The sequence below is a fragment of the Zosterops lateralis genome (assembly GCF_965231275.1).
Source record: "Zosterops lateralis genome assembly, chromosome: 4".
Lineage (NCBI taxonomy): Eukaryota > Metazoa > Chordata > Aves > Passeriformes > Zosteropidae > Zosterops > Zosterops lateralis.
Window position 1 is genome coordinate 45,037,372 of NC_139765.1, and position 22,370 is coordinate 45,059,741.

The 22,370-nt window shown below is 43.0% G+C and overlaps 1 protein-coding gene across 2 annotated transcripts in view; it reads left to right on the plus strand.

Moving 5' to 3' along the window:
• Positions 1-21,808, plus strand: part of PRICKLE1 (prickle planar cell polarity protein 1) — a 64,604-nt gene extending 42,796 nt beyond the window's left edge. For both annotated transcript variants that reach the window (XM_083859655.1, XM_083859656.1), the window contains exons 2-8: positions 13,658-13,836; positions 16,103-16,216; positions 17,060-17,197; positions 17,686-17,889; positions 18,393-18,579; positions 18,718-19,581; positions 20,812-21,808. In XM_083859655.1, the coding sequence (XP_083715781.1) occupies positions 13,705-13,836; positions 16,103-16,216; positions 17,060-17,197; positions 17,686-17,889; positions 18,393-18,579; positions 18,718-19,581; positions 20,812-21,668 (2,496 nt within the window). In that variant the 5' untranslated portion in view covers positions 13,658-13,704 and the 3' untranslated portion in view covers positions 21,669-21,808. The remainder of the gene's footprint in view (positions 1-13,657; positions 13,837-16,102; positions 16,217-17,059; positions 17,198-17,685; positions 17,890-18,392; positions 18,580-18,717; positions 19,582-20,811) is intronic.
• Positions 21,809-22,370: the final 562 nt, after the last annotated feature.

Genomic DNA, 22,370 nt, shown 5'->3' on the forward strand with positions numbered 1-22,370 from the left:
CTACAATCTTCAATGTTATCCTTCTGAATGAATAGACATGCATCTTGAACTGACACTGCCTGCCCACTTGGCCTTTAAATTCCAGTGCAGTGGAGATGAAGAGAAGGAAAGGAGCACTTTTATATTTCCAACCACCCAATCCTAAGCATCTAGCTTTATGGAGAAGGAGTACTATTTCCTAGTATCATCATAGAATCATAGAATAGTTTGGGGTGGAAGGAACCTTAAAGATCATCTAGTTCCAAACTCCCTTCCACTAGACCAGGTTGCTGAAAGCCCCACCCAGCCTGGCCTTGAACACTCCCAGGGATGGGGTATATCAAGCCATTGCAGCTGTTTGTGTGCCACTGTCCGGCCAATTTCTTATCCTTTCAGATGCCTGTGGATGGTGACTCTGCTAGGTCTGGGGGTTTTATTGAATTAGCACTTCTTGCCTAATCTTTCTCCTCAGTTTATATCTGAGTATCCATAATCACAATGGTATTTGGCATGCACCTGGGCAAAGTGCTCTTGGAGCCTTCTTCCTGACTACCTTTTGATGTGGTTTGGATGTGTCAGTGTAGTTATGATAGCTAGCTGCTGACCAGGAGTGGGACCATCCCTCTTTGTGTTCCTCCTGTTCCATTCCTAACACTAATAACTGGGCTAAACTCATCCTGCAATAAACCAGTTCTGGGAACTAAACCAGCAGAGGAAAAACTAATCATGCTTAAAAGAAGCGGGGGGGGGGGGAATATAAAGAAAGAAGCAAAAGGAAGGGGAAAAAGAAAACTCCATAACCTCCAGATCAGCATTCTTCACTCTTTTAAGAAGGCTGAGTTTCCCAAAAAATTAACTCAGTCATCCCATTGCCCCCCTTCCCTCAGGAAAAGAAACAGCAAATTTCAACCATCCATGTTTACCCCACATCTTATTTTGTCACACAGAGTTAGATTCATGTTAGTGAGGTGAAGTTTGTGCTATGGGCAAAAGCCCCTTAACACTGGATTTTTATTTGCCCAGCCATGTAAATGGGGGATGGTTTGTTGCCTATTTTGGAGTAGTGGGTTACATTACAGTGCTTCCATTGGGAAACAAGGGATTGGATTTTTTTTTTTTACCAAAATGCCAACATATGGAGTTTCACAGTGCATTTAAGAAAGACATGGGAGTGAAACGTTTGTGGCTTTCATTGAAGGAACTTCAGCTAGGTGGATGACTTTTTGTTATATTCTCTTTTGGTTTCTTAGCTTTTTTAATTTCAGGGTTGGAGAGAATAAGAGGAAGGAGGAGATAAAAGTATCACTTCTATTTTAAGGCAGCAGTTTTAAGGCAACACATTGCAAAACTGTCAGTTCTGGAGTCAGGCTGTCATTTGAATGCTGCCTAGCCCACTCAAAGCCCTCTTAAGTGTGAGGAAAAAGAAACCTTACACAAATCAAACTACAGATACAGTAGTGGCAGACTGGATAGAAGTGCAGTGAACCTCTGGTGAGGTAGAAGCCTGCCCAACTTTGTTTGCTGAGCAAGAAGGGAGAGGACTGTTCTCAGGCTCACCTGGCACAATTATTTAGACATTGATCTTTCTATGCAAAATACTGAAATACTTATTGTATTTTGGTGATGCTTTTTGGTAGAGTTTCATGGTCTTCAGTCTTGGCAGCTCATCAATCAGGTAGTGTCTCTTGCAGCTGCTTTACTAAAGAAAGCTAATAAAAGTGTAATGCATCTCATTGTCCACCTGACATTTTTGCATTCTTCTTGTATCATCTGCCTTGAGGTTGACATGTGACATTAATTTGGTAAAATAAAACTAATAGTTAATCTAAGCATTGTCCTCTCCCTTGTATTTGTAGTGTGCTGTGCATGCAGCTTGTGGAAAATGGCAGCGTATAACCATGCAGGATACCTGTTTCAGTGGGTGCTGGATTTCCCTCCTTCTGCAGAATTTTAAGCAAGAAGAGATTATCGCAAACCTTTGCAAATCTCATCTTTGGCTTTAAACTCAGTTTTGTTTTCTCTGGATATAATGCTGCAGGAGCAGTGGTAATCCTCCATGTCAAATTTTGCCTTCACCTAGAGTCAATCACTTGTGTTTTTGCCTGAGTTCGGGCTATTGAAAAGCATTGCCAGTGATAGAAGACTGAGTGTAACTGGAGCATCACTCACACAACAAAACTGCACTCACAAAGGGTTTTAAATTTGTTTTCAAATACTAGCTCAAATATTTGTTTCAATTATTAGTTTATAATATTATAACTGTATTATTTTTGTTATTATATTAATAATTTCTTTACATGGGTGCCAGCTCCTGGGTAAATGTCCCTTTGTCTGCATGTATGAATGTTGACCACAGTAGAAGATCCACAGAGTTCATGCCTTTTCCTTTTTTAATCTAAATCAATTTTCAGACCAATTTAGATACATTGTGAGGAGTTCTTCAGAGGCAAGGCCTGGGAGCAGAGCTTGACACAGAGATGACATCATTCACCATCCACACAGGCTTTGGCACAATACTTGACTGAAATTCCCTCAATAAGCAAACAATGTGTTAGCATGGGCTCTGCAACACCTTCCCCATTGCATAATGGAGTTTGTGCTGGGGTGCTATTAAAAACCCAGGCAGCAATTCCACCTGCGTCAGCCTCTGCTGCTGGCAAAGCACTGCAGGCTCACGTGGTTCCCGGGCAGTTGTTGTGCCTTGTGCAGCCTGGGAAAGGAGCACTGACCTGCTGAGGGTGCTGGGGTGCTTAGGGGAGCCCCACTCACACCCCACAGCTGGGAGTTGCAGTGGGCACCTGGGTGTTTACCTGTATGACTGTGGGCTGCACCAAGCCAATTATGATAAAATCAAGATTGCTGTTTTCAGGAGAGCCTGTGGGGTTAAGAGTTTCCAGATACAGCAACAGACCTGTTGGTTCAGGAGCAAGTCCTAGCCCGATCTGACAAGGAAGGGCATTTTAATGAAATTTTAATTCTTTGCTGCTGAAGCAAAGTAGGATCGTGGTTTTAGAAGGTGTGTTGGTCTTCAACTCTAAGAGCGTTTAGCAAAGGAAATAAAATAAACCTCTCTTAGTCAAGCATTCCCAACACACAGCAGTTTTATACTAGCCAGTCCTCAGGCCATTTATAGCTGGTGTAGCTCTCCAGAGCAAGCAGTAGAGACTGTTTCCCACCTCGATGCCTGATTGCTTGATACCTCAGCAGATTTATGTACCATTGAGAGGTGAAAATAAAAATGAACTACTATTATTATTAGTTTAGTACTACTTGATTGTCTTCTGATCGTTACCTGATGTTAATATTTCCATTGGTGTATTGACTTACTGAGGCTGGCAGAGAAAGGGCAGGCTGTTAGGATGACAGGGAATGCAGCAAAGAGAAGAGTGGAAACCAAGCACTGTCATACAGTCACAAACCCTTCCTGGGCAAAAATCATTCTTATGTTTTTAACTTGTTGCATTTCATATGCATGCTTCCTTTTAATCCCTGTATCTCTTTACTGTATATCATCTCTTGTGTTTTACATGTATGTCTTCTACAGAGGTGCTTTTCTCTGGATTTTAAATGTTATCTAAATGTTGTTTTTAAAATATTGTTTAAAGATTGGCAAAGAGTCAGATTTTGGATCCTTGAGAAGTCATGAGCTGCTGCCTCCATGCCCTTTCTCTGCAACCTCATAAAAGAAAATAAGGAAGATGCCAGTCAGTGGTACAGTTCCGAGGCCTCAATACCTTGGTAACACCCCTGGTTTGCTCTGCTCCCAGCAGCACATGGTGATCCACTGTTGGATCCCCGATTTGGAGGGACAGGAGAAAGTAGGATTGAACAGGGAGAAGTTTCACCCATGGCTGTAGGCATGGAGACCCATTTAGGCCTTTGCCTGGTGACCCATTGGGGTCCTTCAAGGTTCATGCTTTGCTTCCAGGACATCCCATGAGTCAGGTGTCTCCTAGTGACTGTAGACAGTGATAAAACTGTGCAAACTGTTCCCATCTATGAAGGCATACTTCTACACTCATAACCTGTGAGAGGAAGCCTAGGACTGGTTTTGGCAAGATGTTTAAATATCTAGATGTGCAGGTTGATGTCCATGGAGGTTTCTGAATACACCAAGTGCTCTTGGAAGTCAGACCATTTTTATACACCAGCTAAGCAAGTGTATGTAAACAGCCAGTTTTTCTGGAAGAGAGAGGGAGAAAGACTGGCAATTCCATCTCTACAGCAGTCCAGTCTCACAGGCATCAGTCATGGTTTCTCCTTGTGCTAACACTGGCAGGTCTAGGGAATTATTCTTCAGTGGGTTGGATTTTCCTGTTGATCATCTCAGATCATGATGAAACTACTTTCCTTATTCTGATCTTCTTGCTCCCTTGAGGCACAGACCCAGAGCCACTGAGGGTGGAAAGGACCTTGGTGCTATAAATGCATCCTGGAGTTCCCTGTGCTGTAGCCTTCAGGGAGGACCATACATGGTTGAATCATCATCCCTAAAATTCCTGAAGGTCATACCTGGCTGTGTCAGACATTGCTTTGATTTGTGCATAACCACTGCTTGGGAAGCAATTGTAATTCCTGCTCCATGGACTCCTCCTGTGCTGTCACATATATGAAAAATCTTTCCTGCTTTATTTAAAAATACAAAACCTAGCTTATTTTTTCTCATTGATTTCTCTGAAAGAATTATTACTGAGATTTTCTTGTTGTTGTTTTTGTTCTAGTTTCCATTCACCCTTCTTCATACTTTCACCTTTTATAGCTGAATTGTGACTTTTTATTTTAAATGAACACGGGATATGATAATTAGAATCTTGGGATGGAGGTGGTGATTGTTAAAGGGTGATGATGTAGATGGTGAACTCCCCTTTTTATCCACTAATATCCAGAACTATCCAGAACTAATCAGGCTTGAGAGGTGGGTGTTGTGCCACTGTCCTACCTAGAGAAGCTGCCTCTGATGCACAAGAGATTAACTCATTTTCTGCTGCTTGGTCTCTCTTCTGTGACTGCCAACAAAGGTAGCAATTAACCAGTTTTATCTCAGAGGATGTTCCCTGATCTGGCTAATTTGGAACTCAGGAACCACACTGACAGCTCAGCAATTTTCTTAACAGGCCAGAGAATATCCTTGGCCTGGTCAGTAGTACAAGAAAGTTGTTACCTAGACTAAATTTGTACTAATGCCTTTGGGCAAAAGGTTCCGTATCCATTACAGGTGCCTTGAAGCATTTGGTTGTTTGAAGGCTCAGCTCTACCCAGACACAGTCAAGATGTGGTGCATGCTGTAAAGGACCAGTCAGTCTGTGCCTGTCTTTTTAGCTTGCTTTTTTTTTTTTAAAGGCAATTTCTGTGGCATAGTTTGTACTTCACATAATGAGTATGTATGCTGTCATATTTGTTGTGTGAAAATAAAGAAGAAATCATAGCAACACATCTGTTCTTGTGGAAGCAGCCGAAATCAAAGGAGGTAGTTCAGGAATGACTTTCACAATTTGCAAATGCCTAAGGGGAGTTATGATAGCTCTTTCTTTAGCCTAGTGTTCAAGGGTACCATAGAATCGAGTGTTTGAGCACTGAAACAGCAATCTGAGATTTAACAAAAAAAAAAAAAAAAAAAACAAAAAAACAAAAAAGAAATGAAAAATAATGTACTGTAAAATAATTGACCACCTGAAATAATTTAACAAGGGCTGTAGATGGATTTAACAGAACTTGTGAGTTTTTCATTGCTGGTACTTTTAAATCAAGATAAAATGTTTTGTTCATGCACACAGAAAATGTATGAAAATCTTATGACCCCCATTAGTTCAGACTAGAAGATCACAATGGTTGGTTTTGGCTTGGTAATGTATAAATGCATTGTCCAGAACAATATAGATAGTTTCTGTTCTCAAATCACAAAAGTCGAGGAAAAAAAATAAGAGCCATGTAACAAACCATCTCTGTACACCCTCCAAAACTTCAGTGGCAAGGAAAGCTTTAGCAAAATGGGGGACAGCATGATTTTCCAAAGTAGGTGAACGTGTCATCTTTGGCTTTGGTAGACACTTGGTCACAAAACTTCACAAACTTATCTGCAATCATTGAGCTGGTTGCGCTGCAGAAGTTCCCAAAGGAGATTCTCATTTTTGCAATTTGCTGTGCAGAGGTGTTGAGCCCTCGGTGTGGGGACCTGCTGAGAAAATGTCAGGCTCTTCTGGAAAAGGAGGAGACAATATATGCAAATTGTTGGTATTTATTCAGTCATGTAGTGGGGGAGAATAAACATTATTCCTGACATTTCCATTTTCGATTAATGATGAATGGAGCTGGCAGATGTTCAGCTGGCCGCCAGATGGGGTCTGCTCAGTCCAACAAACAGAATAGGAGCAGTCTGGGTCTCCTGAAGCCAGCACTGACAAAAGCTCTGACAAAATCTCTAGTTCATCCAAGTGATACGCCAATTTTGACCTCAAAACGACTAAGCTGTTTAAGAATGGAGCTAGTACAACCAGAGAAACTGCTTATGGAAGTGAAATGGGGTGTGGAAGGATGGGAGCTGGTTAGTTTGCTGGAGTTTAGCAGGTTTTTTCCTGCCGCAGGAGCCACAGAGTGCAGCTTTGATTCCCTGTGAGTGGAGCGGCGCGGGGCCTTCTGCCTTTACCCGCGGTCAGAGTGCAGTGCTCGTGTCCCTGGGCCCCTCTCCTGCCTTAGCGGGGGGACCGGCTGCGTGTCCTCCGCCCGGGATGGGACGGGCTGTGCTGCTCGGGGCCACAGAGCCCGGCCTTGGCTCCTGCTCCCTCGGCCGCTGCCTGCCTCTGGCCATGGGGGATCAGCCCACGGGAGGGTTTGTGGAGGCTTCTCCCGGCTCCCAGAGACTCGCGTGTGCCCAGCCGGGGGTGGGGGTGACAGGGCTGGGGACGGGGCCGCTCCTCTCTCTGAGCTCAGCCCGCGCCTCTGCCCGGCGGCTTCCTTCAGCTACTGCGGGCAAACCATTCAAACTGCAGAAGTGAATTTAAATCCATGCAAATTCGGTTCCTGGGAGAAGCGCTAAGTGTCTGAGAAGTGTCCCGTCGCCGTCCCGCATGGCGGCTCAGGAGATGAGCCGGCCCGGGGCCGGGATGGGATGGGATGGGATGGGATGGGATGGGATGGGATGGGATGGGGGCTGGGTCCCGCTGCCCCTGGCAGGGTGGGGCGCGCCGGGGCCGCCGGTGCTGCCGCTGTGACCCTGAGCTGCAGCGCGAATAAATTCCCTTTGATAATGACTTCCCCAGGGAGACAAAGAGCAGGAGGGAAGAGGAAATTTGACCGCGGTGTTCACGGTTCCAGTGGCGGTGCCGGGGGGAAGCCAAGCCGCCCGCCGGCCTTTGAAGCCGAACCACCCCCCTCTCGGGGCTTTTATGCTTCGGGCCTGGGGGAAGTGGTAAAAGCGGGGCCCGGCTGGCTCTGAGAAAATGCCCCGGTGCCGCTTCTCTGTGCGAAAGCTGGGGCTCGGCCGCCTCTTCCCACTTGGAATGTCCCAAGGGAGGCAGTGATGGACGGCTGCTCGCTGAGATCCTCGGCTTCAGATAGGGTTTATTATTTTTATTATATTTTTATTATTCATGTACAGAGACCTGGAACAAATGTTTTCCCGTCCCGACCCGAGTCCTTCCCGTCGGGGGGCGGGGGCCGGGCCGGGTCAGCCCGGGGCGCCTCCAGGGCGGGGTGGGAAATCTATTTCGGGCTGAACACCAACAAAAGTACTGTCGCCAAACCGTGTGTCCGCCGTGTCCTGAGCGCAGAATTTATTGCTTCTGCAGGCGCTCGGTCCCCTGGGTGGGCGGTGGCAGGAGCCGCTCCCCTTCCCACGCTCCGTGCCCTCCTCGGGCAGCGCTCTGAACGAGGATCGCTGGGGGGAGAGTCCTCCCGCCGCCTCTGGAGGAGCGGTGAGGGGCGCGGGCTGTGCCGGGGTGCCCCGAGCGCCAGCAGGAGCTGCCGGGGCCGCTCGGGAGCGGGTCTGGGAGGAGCGCTGGGAGCGGCTCCCTGCCCTGCCCGGCCCCGGTTTGCCGCCCGGGGAGGGGCCGGGGCGGCGCGGGCATCCCTCTCCCGCTGCGCTCCCGGCAGGCGGGACGGGGAAAGGAAGCGGTGGCGCCGCCGGGCAGGGACAGGGCTGGAGGAGCCCCCGCCGCCCCTTCCCTGGGCAGGGCCGTGCCTGGCGCTGGCGGCTCCTCCGGGCTCCGCTCCGGCTGTGCGGGTCCCCGCAGCCCGGGCTCGGCAGGGAGCCGTACCCCGCATCGCCTCTCCTGCGCCGCCTCCCCGGCTCCTGCCCGCTGTTTGGGTGTCGCACGGAGGTAATTTGCGGTCGCTGTGTCTGCTCTCCCTCGGGGCAGCCTCGCCGAGGGGCAGGGGACCGGCGGGTGCTGGGGCTGCCGGCGCTTTGCGCGTCCGGCCCCAGAGCGGGGGGACCCGCGGGGACGGGGGGCCTCTGACCCGCCTTAACCCCTCTGAAACTTGCACAGGGTGGAAAACCTCCCTATGCCCTTCAGGGATCTCTGCCTGCTGAGGAGGGCACCGGCCCCGCTCCTCCGGGCTGAGGGCGCGGGGCTGTCAGGGGGCACGGGCTGGGCGCTGAGGTTTTTTACTTTCCTATTTTGTTACAATTCCTGTCTTGTGACTTATTGAACACTTTCTTCGAGTGTTTTCTCTGGAAACTTGTCTCAAATGAGGGCTGTGAGCCCTAACAAAGAAGGGTGTTGTTCGACAGCCAACAGGTGATGGGTTGAAACCTGAGTACATGTGTACATTGGAGTAAAGTCTGGCTGCTGTTTAAAATAGAATTTTTAAAATCAATGGGAGACTGTAAAAGGCAAGATTTCCTTGTTTCTAAATCTGTACTCCTCTTAAGGAGAGAAGGGGGAAGCATCCGTGAGAATGCCTCTTTGCCGGCTGGAGGTTTGGGTCGTGCCTCCCTGCGCTGTGCGCCTGTTTCCATCAGCGATGAGCAGAGCCAAGGATAACACGGCCAGATCAGATGTGTTGGCGTGGGGCGATGCTTTGTCACGGGGCTTCCTCCTTTCGCTGAATGCAGGTAGCCTGCCTTTGCAGTATGGCTCGTCAGAACAAAATACCCTGAGAAGGATCGTCTGGCTAACAGTTGGAAAAGTGGTCTTTGCGCTAGGATGCTGCAGGAGGAAAGCACTTAACTCCTCCGTTGGCCCTTGTATATTGGGTAACAAAAAGGAAAACAGTCCTTCTAGGGTCCATCTAGAGGTCTTTTGAATGAACAAGTAGACTGACTATTCCTTCCTGACTGCTCTGGGTAGTTCATTATTCAAAAGGACCTAGCAGCTGTGTTCTGATGCAGATTCTCCTTATCAGTTCGGGATCCGGATTTCCCACACAGAGAGCTCTAGAGCTCACTGTGGATATGTTATTTGAACTGTAGCTAGGGAATGGGACTTCCTTATCATGTGCGTAATGCATATTGGAAATAGGCTTTGAATTATTAATACTTTCTTTGTGGTGGTTTATTGTTGTTATATTGTGCCCTTCCTCTTCTAATGTAGTTATCTTGCACCAGAGATTGAATAAGCAGGTGAATGGGCTGACCATGCTAATCTTGAGTCGTTGAGCCTTCATTGTGAAGGGATGCATGTGATATGCATCTTGTATCCCCTATAGCCTTGTTAACAAGCCTTCTAACAAAAAAGTTGTTAAAACAATTTGCCCTGCAGGACAGAGTAAAACAGCAGGGGGTGGGCAAAGAGATGTTTGTCTAACTTTGCTTACAAATCATGACCTCTTCTATCTGGTCAGGGGGAACATAATCAGTGAGCTGGAAATCCTAGCATGGGGATAATCTTCATATAGGCTTCAGCAACAGCTTTGTTTTAAGTTTGATATCTTAGTATTTTGTGTACCCGTAGCTTTGTAATAAGGAGTGTAGTTTGTCTTTGCCTCTAAGGAATTTGTCATATGACTGTTTTAATTCATCAGTGGAAAAAATACAGTAATTGCTTTTCTTTTCAAATCAAATTTAGCTGTGTAACTCAATTATGTTATTCATCGTTGTCAACCTGCCAGTGAAAAACCTCTTTGTAGGCTATAAAGCCTTTTTTGAGAGGCAGTATTTGAACAGAGCTGAAACCTCAAAATGTTCCATGGACTTTAGGAAAGCAGAGCAAAACAACACATCCTTGCTGTGTTTTGTAGGTGTCATGGCAAGAGTAGAAAGACCACCTTTCTAGTCATCCCTTGGAAAGCGCTTATTTTTTCAGCTGTTGTTTATATTCATTTGAATCCTCCTTAGGATGTAATCATTTTAAACAGATCACTTTGAAGGATGAATGAGGCTTGGGGGCAGGGAGGAAGAGCCCTGTAGTTTTAAAATGCAAACCAAATTACACTTTAACGGGAAAGGAAGAAGTCCTAAACAAGCAATTGCTAAAATAGTTCTTCAGATAGCCTGCTGTTAAGATAGGCTGGATTAGAAACCTTTTTCTCAGCAACCCCACAGTATTTGTGATGTGGCTCTATTTCAATGTGGTGTATTGTCAATCATTTTATAGCCAGCTTCACATTTGCCCTATGGGAGCGTTTTTCTTTTAAACTGAATGATGTCCTTTGAGCTGTCCTAATCCTCTGTTCGTTGAGGTTTGTGGACCTTGCTTTGAACATTTATAATCACCTTGTCTGGGGAGGAGAACGCTGATTGTAAAGTTGCATTTTACATTTGGAGGTAAGATGCATTTTTCTTTTACTTGCTACAAGCCAAACTTTCAAACTGCCCTGTATGACTGGAAGCTGGACCTGTGGGTTAGTGGTTTCCTCTTGTTGGAGCTGGTGTGTGCTTTCTGAAATGGATGTGTCAGAGGAGGCCCAGGCAGGACCAGTCTCTTCAGGAAAGCAGCCTCATCTCTCTCTTACCACTGCCTTGTCTTCCTTAGGAATTAGGCAACACTCCTACACTTATGTACCTTTGCTGTGCTTAAGGTCCTGATGTTCCCCAGTGCTGCTTTGTTCATTGTGGGAGTAGCCTTAGTGTTCAAAATACTCAGAAAAGTTAGTAAATAATCATGCATTCCAGTTTTGGATTGTTTCCTTGTCTTTCAAGAGAAGTTGGAGGTGTTAATATTTGATCTTGTGGAGAGAGGGTTTTGAACAATCAATATGAAGCAATTACTCAGTTACTCGGTGTGCTTGTGAGTGTTGGGTATTGTGAGAACAAGGCAGGAGTACACTCTGTTCAATTGCCCAGGCACTGCCAGAGCTGAACTTCTTTGGCTAAATTATGTTTCCAGTCTGCTTCCTGTGGGATGTGGTTGAGGTCATGCTGCCTAATGAAATATTGTCAAAGATGTTTAACCTACTGACTCTTTTTATTCCTGTGATATTGGACAGGAGTCAGTTCTTGAAGAGGGACCATTTGACCAATACAAGTTCTTGCAATGCCCTAGGAACCCTAGGAACTGGAGATACCAGCTTAGGTGTCAGTGAATGGCACATTATTGCAAACCAAGCATCTGCCCCTTTCTAAAAGGAAATGGTAAAATAGTTCATCTGCTGCTGAGGTCATCTTGGAAGGAATTCGGCTGCTCAACGATATTCCTAGTGACTTTTAAGAAGTACTTGGATATAGGGGACGTGTGACACAAGCTGCCAAACTGAACATCCCTATCCATCAGCAACAGTGAACGCTGTTGCCTTTTGTTCCTAGAGTGATTTCCTAACTGCATCACATTATTCCTCTGTCCCTCTTTCCTTGCACCCCAGATTTATGCAAGCAGTAACAAAAATATGCCTGTTGAATGACTTTATTTCCACGAGTAAGTGGGAAGGGGAAACAGTTTTGTATTCCTTGTCTTATCGTTTGTTTCTGAGAGCAACTAATTCAAGAGATACAGTATGTACCAGGAAGCCTGGCTTTCTATTTTACATATATAGGACTGAGCTTTTAGGATTGAGTTTGATTATACTTACCTTCCTTGGGGAAGATTGTAATATGGTGATTTTAAGCTCAGAAGCTCTGTTGTGCTAACCTTTAGTTGTTCAACTTGAGTAAGATTTCAGACATATGCCTGACAGCTCACCAGCTTTCCAGAAATAGCCTGTTCTCAGAGGGGAAGTTGGCAGGTTTGCTTGCCCCATCAAATATTAAATTAATCTTCTATTACAGGGCAGCTATGAAGCATGTTGGCATCTTAGCAGTGCACCAAAAATAGTGTGTATGTTTTTGAAGTAAAGTTAAACAATTCTAATTTTTTGGACCACTAGCCTGGTGGAAGAGTTACGTAATCCCATCTCTTTTTATGGGCTATGGGAATGTATAGACATAAAGAAAATAGGGGTAGATGAGACTATATACTGGATATTATAATTTCTCTGAGTTTGTAGCTTTTGGTTGCATATGGCCACTTTTTATGAAGCAGGTTTGGGTTTATGTGCTGAATTATCAGAATTTGGCACTAACCAATGCCTCACACTTGAAGGAGAAACTCCTGTTGAGTAACCAGCAAAATATTTGGGTAAGCAGTCTTAAATCTTCCACTTGTGATCTAGGAGCAACTTATTTTCTCTAGAACAGTGGTGATGAGACTGGAAATGTAACATAGGACCCATGAGAAATATTTAGATTGCTCTTCTCATTAGACCCACCAGCAAGGGTTATGTCAAGGAGATTAAAATTCTCTACAGCTTGGATTTAGCACTGACAAAATTGGATCTGTGTTTAGGTAAACAGGTGAAAGAATGTCCTCAATCAGGGAAGGAACAGCTCATGCATAATGTGGTACTGTAAGAGCAAGCTTGTCCCTACCCCAAGTAGTCAGGATATCTGTTGTGTTAGGAGAAGTTCTCTGTGATTTTGATTATCTGTATTTCATTGAAATGCCTCATCTGAATTTTTTAAGCACTTCTGCTAGAATTAATATAAGACATATATCTTGTTAAGCTTTTTACTGCAACTGCTGTGGATCTTGGTGAGAGCCTTCTTTGCCAGTTGTGACTCAAAACAACCCCACTGATATTAAGCTTTGCAGGCTTCGTGAATCAACAAAACCATCTCAACTTGTAGGGTTTTAAATTGACAGAATAATCATGATGTATTTTACAGAGACTAATCTGGCATAATTGGATTTCAGATATTCAACAGGGTCAATGCCCTTCCGCTCCCATACAGCTCAACTAAAGTTCTCAGAGGAATCTAGCAGATGCTTGCTGCTCTGTGCCTGCCTTGTGAACAACAGGATGCTACTTGCAAAACCATCTTTACCCAATAATTTCTTTAGCTTTTGACAAGTGTTTGTCACATCTTTTGTTTTACTAGGTTAATGGTAGTAATGGCTTCAGGAAGAGTTTGCGTCGTTCCTATTGTTAGTGTCTGCTTAATGAGTCTTTCCTAGATTTACCAAATATATATATATATATATCCTGTGATGTGAAACAAGCGGAATTGTAAAATGTTACACGTGTTAATACTAAAATACATTGTGATTGCTAAAAGTGGTAATCTGTGACTAGGTTTCTGGGGTTTTTTTCCTTCAATAGTTCTATAACTTTTGAGCACTTCTGAATTGCTTGTAGCAAGCTGTAATGAAGCTTCACTAACTTATCGTTCTGGGCAACAAGGGATACTAAACTGTTGTAAGATCGTTTACACTGATAATTAGTTATTCATGTTCAAATCTATTAAAGCTCTATTAATCTTTTTCTCCAGATCACAGCTTGATGAGCTACAGCTGAAGTATTTAAAACTTCACACTTATGCCATTGGAGATGGAGCCCAAAGCCAATAACCTCGTTTTTGGGTGTCAGCGGAGCTCAACCTCTGATGATGACTCTGGCTGTGCCTTGGAGGAATATGCCTGGGTCCCCCCGGGCCTCAGACCAGAGCAGGTACCAACCATGTTTCTGCATTTTAAAAATAAGCTTCATAAGGACGGTATGAGGGAGTGATATGCTGCCTCTATAAGTCTAATTAAATTCTTATAATGTACAAAACTTTAATTCATGTAGAGCTTTTGATTTCTTTTTTTGTTTCCTGTCCAATGAGACTGTGTGTAGGGAGCTTAAAGTTCTCAGCCCTGAGGAGTTTTATGTTCCAAAAAAGTTCCCAGTCAAGGTTTTTCAAAAAGTATATGCTGCAGAGGTATGTACTGCCAAGTAAAAGCAGCATAGAAGTTTGCTTTCTTTTTGAAAGAAGTTATTAGGTTAAATTAAAACTCATGGCATACCTCATGACATTGTGCTCCCTGGCCAAGTATTTCACTGCACTTGTATGACTCTTTAAATAATTAGGCATTTGACATATAGAACATGGATGGTAGAGCAGAGCATATAAATGAAAGTGTTCAGTCACTGTGACAGGTAATAATGTATTTTACACTTGTTTAAATAGTTGTATGGCTGCCATTTGTTCATGCCAGGATTTCTCTTGCATGGTGTCTGGAGCTGACACTTGTGGTTTGGTTGGGCTCTTCAGTCCCCTTTTTTTGTCACATGGTAGCGGGAATAAAAGTGAAATTACTGATGACCAAGTTGCTATGGGAGATCAAAATGAACTGCTCATGGTATTCATTCATGGTATTGATGATATAGCAACTGTGCTGAAGCTGTGTATTAAGTAATATTCAGAACTCAAGACTTCAGTGTTAAATGGCCAGGGTGGGTTTGCAACATCTGCTAAAGGAGGCAGAGCAATTCTGGCATGTTTATACAGTTCATAGTTTTAAAAAGTGCAAAAGATGTCTCTTTTTTGCAATGCAGAGATTTTCTTAATCATGAGTAAAGTAACAAGTCAGCAGGAATGGCAAATAACAGGCTATTTTTAGGGCAACTCTTTTTATCACTTACTTAAGCATCTATAAGAATCCTGATGAATCAGACCTTAAGGCAAACAGCAAGCTAACATTCCACCAGAACAATTAAGTGCCCTAAAATATCCTCATAATCCCAGCTAGCCCAAACTCACTAAAGAAAGGAGAGTTTTTCCCCCAGAAGGATTACTTATTTTGAGAACAGTGCAATAAACTTGAGAAAAGGGCATAAACTATTTTTGAAGCTTCACTTCTTGCTGCATGTTATCTTTTTCTGGAGCACCCTGAAATATCGTCAGTAGCAAGTGGGCTTACAGTAGACTTCAGTTGTTTAAATTTTGGTTAAATGAAGACCAAGTCATGTTTTGTACAACCTGTCTCTCGTAATTTTGATTGCTTCCTGACTTAAATGACTGATTAATGCCTTTTTTTCATCTGTCTTGCACATAATAAGCTGTTGACCTGAGCATTATTTAAATCTGTATGGCAAGTAATATTTTTGCCAATAGTCAGCTCTTACAGCCCCAGGCCCCGTGACAAGCTGGAAACTGCATAGGAAAAACAATAAATCTGTAGCTGTTCCACAAAAATATTTTTTGCCATTGGGCTTTGTCCTAGTGTTCATTACAGCTTTCCTGTCATAATACTCTTTGGAAAAAAAAAAAAAAAAAAAAAAAAAAAAAAAAAAAAAAAAAAAGAAAAGAAAAAAAGAGTGAAGACTGATACAAAAACATTCATCCCGTGAAAATTTCCTAGTTAATTTGCATCTGATTGAAATGTGGCAGGATCCAGCCTCCTCCCAAGGGAAGGATGTTTCCACCTTCTTACCAAAGCCCACATGGAAGCAATGAAAGCTGATGCTTAGGGTGAACCTGATCAGCAGGAGACTACAAAACTGCTTTTGTCTCAACAATGTGTAAAATGCAGAGAGCAAATTAAATTTGTTTATATAGTGGCTGTTTTCTGGAAAGCTTCATGTCTTATGTGGTAAATTGCAGAGGGAAACTTGGAATTTCCATGGAGTTGTTGACCAGCCCTGAAGGGGGTGGGAATAATGAGAACATTAAATGTGCATAATTTATGATACCCCCCCTAATTGTCACTGCAAATTGCATTCCAGAAAAGCAATTCAGCAGCTGGGTGCTAGTTTTATCAGAGAATTCAGGTTTGCTGAGCTGGTTCATCTGGGTCTTGTATTTTCAGCACAAACCCTGTCACAGTCTAATGTAGCGTGACCTCTTCTTCCTTCGTAAATGAGACCTGAGATAAAACAGTAGCCGAAGGACACTGGCAGTGCTTGGGGCCTGTGTGTCCCTGGGTCTGAACTCTGCATTTCTCCCGGTCAGGTCCAGCTGTACTTTGCCTGCTTGCCAGAGGAGAAGGTCCCTTACGTTAACAGCCCTGGAGAGAAACATCGCATTAAACAACTTCTCTATCAGCTGCCACCCCATGATAACGAGGTAAATACAGAATTTAGGATGAACCATCAGGGCTTGTGTCTCTCTGGCAGCTTTTCCGTGGAGAATTACCTGCCTGTGTATTTATTACAAGCCTAAACCATGGCCTGCAGTGGCATCTGAGCTATAAAGCAGCACGGTGTGCACACTGAGTCCATTGTTCAGCTGTCCGCTGGGTTTGTGTGCAGATAAGAGCTGTCTGGAAGGACACTGCCTTTGCTTGTTAGGGAGGCTGGTGTCACTGCAATAAACTTAACACAAGTCGGTTTTATAGTGTTTGCAGCCACCCACCAATTACCAGGAACCTACAAATTCCTGAAATTGCATTGTGGCACACAAAAAGGATGCTTTGTGATAGTAAAAGGTTTGCATCTCAGTTATGCAGTGTAATTTAGAGTAGAAGTGAAAATAACAAACAAGCTCTTTGTAAGGAAAGGGGCGGGGGTGTCAGTACTTAAGGTCTTGTGTATACTGCAACACTTAGTTGTGGGCACTTAACCATAAATCTAAAGGACAATGTTATGGTTGATTTAGGTTCATTCCGTTATTTTAGGTTAGCAGCAGATTTTGGGTTGGCTTCTAAAAATCTCTTTCTTGCCTAAACAACTCCTTAGTTCAGCGTGGTGGGCTTTTTCTTGTAATGAAAAAAAAAAAAATCTCTCCATACTATTTTTGTGTTATGCCATACTACCTAAATATTAAGAAGGTAGAGAAGGCAAGCAGGAAAAGTTTAATGATGATTGGCAGCATGCCTGATGAATTCCATGCATATATACACTTATTCACTCGTCTGTTACATTAAAAGCTCAGTGTCTAATATAAGTTCTCCTGTGTTTTCACTGGAAGGTGAGATACTGCCAGTCGTTAAGTGAAGAGGAAAAGAAGGAGCTGCAGATGTTCAGTTCTCAGCGCAAAAAGGAGGCCCTGGGACGAGGCACTATTAAACTACTCTCCAGAGCAGTGATGCATGCTGTTTGTGAGCAGGTAACTGGTGCCATAGGCTAGCCACGGGGCTGAATTATGTAAAACTAGAGTATCTCAGTATTAAAATTTAAATTTACCTCTACAACATCAACAACAAGAAAAAGATTATTTTTGAAACTGCATGGAAGAAGAAAGAAGGTAGTGCTTCCTTAAGCAAAATGTTACTTTGATACTACTGGGAAGGAACCGAGTGATATATTTCCTACTCAAAAAAACCCCAAAAAATCCTAATGCTGACTCATACTAAAGTAATGACAAATAAAATGCAGACATATGCTTTAAAATGTTATTTTGTATGAAATAAACTTATATTCACAGAAGGTTCATTGAGATGTCGTTCATCTATACCAAAACTGATAATATTTTTTCCTCTTGTCAGAATTTTAGAATAAAGTCTCATATTGGGTTTGGTGTTTTAACTTAGTTTAAATGCAAGAAGCCAGTAGTTTAGGATGGGAAGTGAGTTCACTTTCTGGGTTTGTTCCTAGTGTGGTACAAAAGTAAATGGCGGTGAAGTTGCAGTTTTTGCCTCAAGAGCTGGGCCTGGTGTGTGCTGGCATCCCTCCTGTTTTGTGTGCTTCACATGCAATGAGCTGCTTGTTGACCTTATCTACTTCTACCAAGATGGAAAAATTCACTGTGGCAGACACCACGCTGAACTACTCAAACCTCGATGTTCAGCCTGCGATGAGGTAAATAATTCACATTTTACAGCCAAGTTACACTCCTGTTGTTCAGTTGACAAATTGTATCACTTCGGAAATTCCTAACTCCAGATGCAGTCACTTAAGAAGTCAGGACTCTGCTGCTTAGATGTGTTTGAAAGCTGAGGGATATTTAATTTCTTGTCAAACTGGAAATATTACTAGCAATAAAATGGTATTTATAAAGCAAATATCTGTTTGTTTAGAATTGAGCATGCTGAAATATTACAAAATATTGTCCTTATAGAAGCTTCTTTAATGGTTGAATTCCTAGGTTCCTTTTTTTTTTTTTGCTTTAGAGTGTACTGTTTTTCTTTCTTGTTATTTTTGTTATGGGAGATTGTTGTTTCTATCTTTGTAGTCAAGAGGGAGCAAAATAAAAATAAATTTTGTGTGTGAACTGCAAAGTGTTAGGATAATTTATATGCTGTAACTCCCAAGGTGAGATTTTGGCCACTTAACTAAAAGTGTCCTTTTTTATCTCTGAAAAGATAATTTTTGCTGATGAGTGTACAGAAGCTGAAGGTCGCCACTGGCACATGAAACACTTCTGTTGCCTCGAGTGTGAAACAATCCTGGGTGGACAGAGGTACATCATGAAGGATGGGCGGCCCTTCTGCTGTAACTGTTTTGAATCTCTCTATGCAGAATACTGTGAGACCTGTGGAGAACACATTGGTAAGTGTGTCCTTTTTAAGCATTAAACTTACAAATTAAGGGAAAGGCAATTTATGAAATGATTTCACATTCCAGAAGTATGAATTCTGCAAGTGATTTTTAAAGAGACTCAGAGCATTGCATTTTCTCTCCTTCCAGGTGTTGACCATGCTCAGATGACCTATGATGGACAGCACTGGCACGCCACAGAAACTTGCTTTTCTTGTGCTCAGTGCAAGACCTCTTTGCTTGGCTGCCCTTTCCTTCCAAAGCAAGGGCAGATTTACTGTTCAAAAACCTGCAGCCTGGGGGAGGATGTTCATGCCTCTGACTCTTCTGACTCTGCGTTTCAGTCTGCTCGATCCAGAGATTCCAGGAGGAGTGTCCGCATGGGAAAAAGCAGCCGGTCAGCCGACCAGTGCCGCCAGTCTCTCCTCCTGACACCTGCCCTCAATTACAAATTTCCTGGCCTTTCAGACAATGCTGATGATACTCTTTCTCGTAAGCTGGATGATTTAAGCCTTTCAAGGGAAGAGGCAGGCTTTGTTAATGAAGACTTCTGGAAAGGAAGAGTAGAGCAAGAAATGCCTGAAGACCCTGAAGAATGGGCTGAACATGAAGACTATATGACTCAACTTCTTCTGAAGTTTGGTGATAAAAGCCTCTTCCAGCAACCCACTGAAGTAGACATTAGATCAACTGAACACTGGATTTCTGATAGCATGGTCAAGAGTAACTTGGACTTGGAAAAAAATAATCCAAGCCTAGCAAGTAAGAAGTATCAATCAGACATGTACTGGGCCCAGTCACAAGATGGTTTGGGAGACTCTGCATATGGCAGCCACCCAGGCCCTGCCAGCAGCAGAAAAATCCAGGAGCTAGACATGGAACACGGGGCCTCAGGATACAAACATGACCAAACACAGTGGTATGGAGGTTCACTTGAGTGTTTGTCTGACCTGAAACAGCAAGAACGAAGCGTTCGAGACTCAATGGATTCTTTGGCTTTGTCAAACATAACAGGTAATGGGGAAATAAAAGAATGGTTTTGATGGAGCAGTCAACAAAAGCATGTGCGTTGGAGTATTTTGAAGGAAATTTTTTTATTTTGATGATTTCTAAAAAGCTTTAGTATCAAGAGATGCATGTAAAGTAGGCAACGGCTTTTATCAAGCACATAATCTTTCACAGGATATGTTTCTGCTACTTAAATTGTATTAGATTGTTCTCCTTTCTTTTTGAATTCCCTTTTTTTTTCTCTTTAAGAAAAAAAATTGATGTTAAACAGTCTTCAACTACACATTTATTATGTACAAACCACGGCTTTAAGCAAATGACTATTTTTCCATACCTTTATGTATAAGAAGTTGCATTATATATTAGCATGATATTAATCTACAAAACACTTTCGATAACTTCTTGATTTGCTTGTAAAAAGATGTAGAAAATCTGAAAAGATGGTAAACTTCTAAGCCTTAGGCAATTAAGTTTATGAGATTATTTTTCCACATTGACTAAAGTAAAACTGATAATCCACTTTTGTGAACCTCCTTGTCAAACATAATTGAAGTTACCCAAAGGGATAAAGTGTGCACTAACCTTCCTTTCTATTTCTGTACAAAAAGCCCAAACCTGGCAGTTAAGACCCATTTGAAAAGTTGCCCAATCATCATCTCCTCTCCTTTCCTCCTGTAACCCAAATTACTGTAGCTACTTGTCTAGCTGAGGCCCAGCCACAGGCTGGCTGCATTTGCCAAGCAGCAGTGAAGGAAGTGGGGAGGGAAGCTTGGGAGGAGGAGGCACTGGAGGTATTGCACCCGAAACCATCACAGGGCACATGACGCTGTCCTTGTGGGAATGAAGGGTCAGTGGATGCAGAGGTGGAGGACAGCAGGCCAGCTTCCTTTTGATGATTTTTTGAGAGTAAGGATCCTTTTTTGCCAGGCAGTAAGCTTGGTTTCCCTGTTGCAACAGCTGGAACATGAATTTGGCAATACTAGAAATGTGAAATATTTTAGCCTTAAGAATGGCAAGCATAGACTGCAGAATATGATCGCTAATTCTTTGGTCATCAGAGCTAATACTTAAATGTTTTAAGTAAAAACAAAGCTTATTCTACTATGAAAGGAGTCTATTTGGTAGTAGTTCAAAAAAACACTTGGCGACAAGAAGTGATTCGTGTTTTGTTATAATACTTGTCTCTTTGGTACTCCTCTCATTTTCTATTTCCTCCTTTCTCCATTCCCACCACAGGGGCTTCAATGGATGGAGAAGGCAAGCCACGACCATCTCTCTACTCTTTGCAAACTTTCCAAGAACTGGAGGTGGAAGACTGTGAGAAGATGAGCAACATGGGAACTCTGAATTCTTCAATGCTCCATCGGAGCACTGAGTCCTTGAAGAGTCTGAGCTCAGAGTTGTGTCAGGAAAAAGTGTTGCCAGAGGAAAAGCCAGTGCATGTGCCTGTACTGAGACGATCTAAATCCCAGTCTAGACCACAACAAGTAAAGTTTTCAGATGATGTTATTGATAATGGAAGTTATGAGAATCTTGAAATACGTCAACCTCCAATGAGTGAAAGGACTCGTAGGCGTGTTTACCATTTTGAAGAGCGTGGAAATCGGCCCTCTCACCATCGCAGAAGAAGTAGGAAGTCTCGTTCAGATAATGCACTTAATTTGGCCACAGAAAGAAGATGCTCTCCAAGAGAGAGATTTCGTTATTACTCCCCTCAGGATCATGAAAAATTTATTCAGAATAGAAGCTCACGTGAGCTTCGGGCCTATATTCAAAATGCAGAGCTTTATGGACAATATGCCCATACCAGGTCTGACTATGCACTGCGGAATCAGATGGTTGATAAGTTTTTTGGATTGTATGGTGAGGAAGATGACTCCTGGTGTTCAACTTCATCCTCATCATCTGATTCTGAAGAAGAAGGGTATTTTCTAGGACAGCCAATTCCACAGCCACGGTCATTGAGATATCCATACTATACAGATGATCTTTCTGGTCCAACTACTGCGTTATCTAGTTCTCAGTTTGGACAAAGGACAACCAAATCAAAGAAGAAGAGGGGGCACAAAGGAAAAAATTGTATTATATCTTAATTAATTAATAGTATTTCTTAATTGGGAGGACCAGTCAATTCTGTAGCTACAGTTTGAACCACATGTTTTTATGTAATAATTGTACTTAGGCAAGTTGCTAAAGTTCATAATGCTTTGCCACTGTAAATTATAACCATGCCAGTTTACATTGTAAAAGTAACATTCAGAAATGTCACTGCACCAAATGATCTGCTCAGATTAGGTTTACATACTGTGTTTCATCTGTCAAAATATTGTTGTTGCAGTTCTTAATACAGACTTTTTGTAGGAATTTTATTTTATGCTCACTATTCACCTACGTCTGAGAGAGAGGATTCAACAAAGATGAATAAATAAAAATGTCAGTCCTGTGCTGTAGCTATAGACACGCAGGGTGATCTTTGACATCTTCTCTTGCTGCCAAGAAAAAGAAGGCTCTATACGTCCTATACTGCCCTTTCTTCACTGATAAAGGTCACTCTTTTACATTCAAGTTGCCATACAAAAACTGGATTCTTTTTATTTGTGAAAATGCTCCTTAAGAAAGCAAAAATCATAATGTGGGAGCTGACATGCTTGAAGCCTTGATGTATCCTAAAGCAGCAGTGAATGTTTTGTACATTTAACTTTCATGGTTTTTCCTCTACTATTTTTTGAGAAAGTGTGAGGTGGTTGGTTTTGGTTTGAGGGTTTTTTCATGCCTGTTTAAAGGAGATATTAATT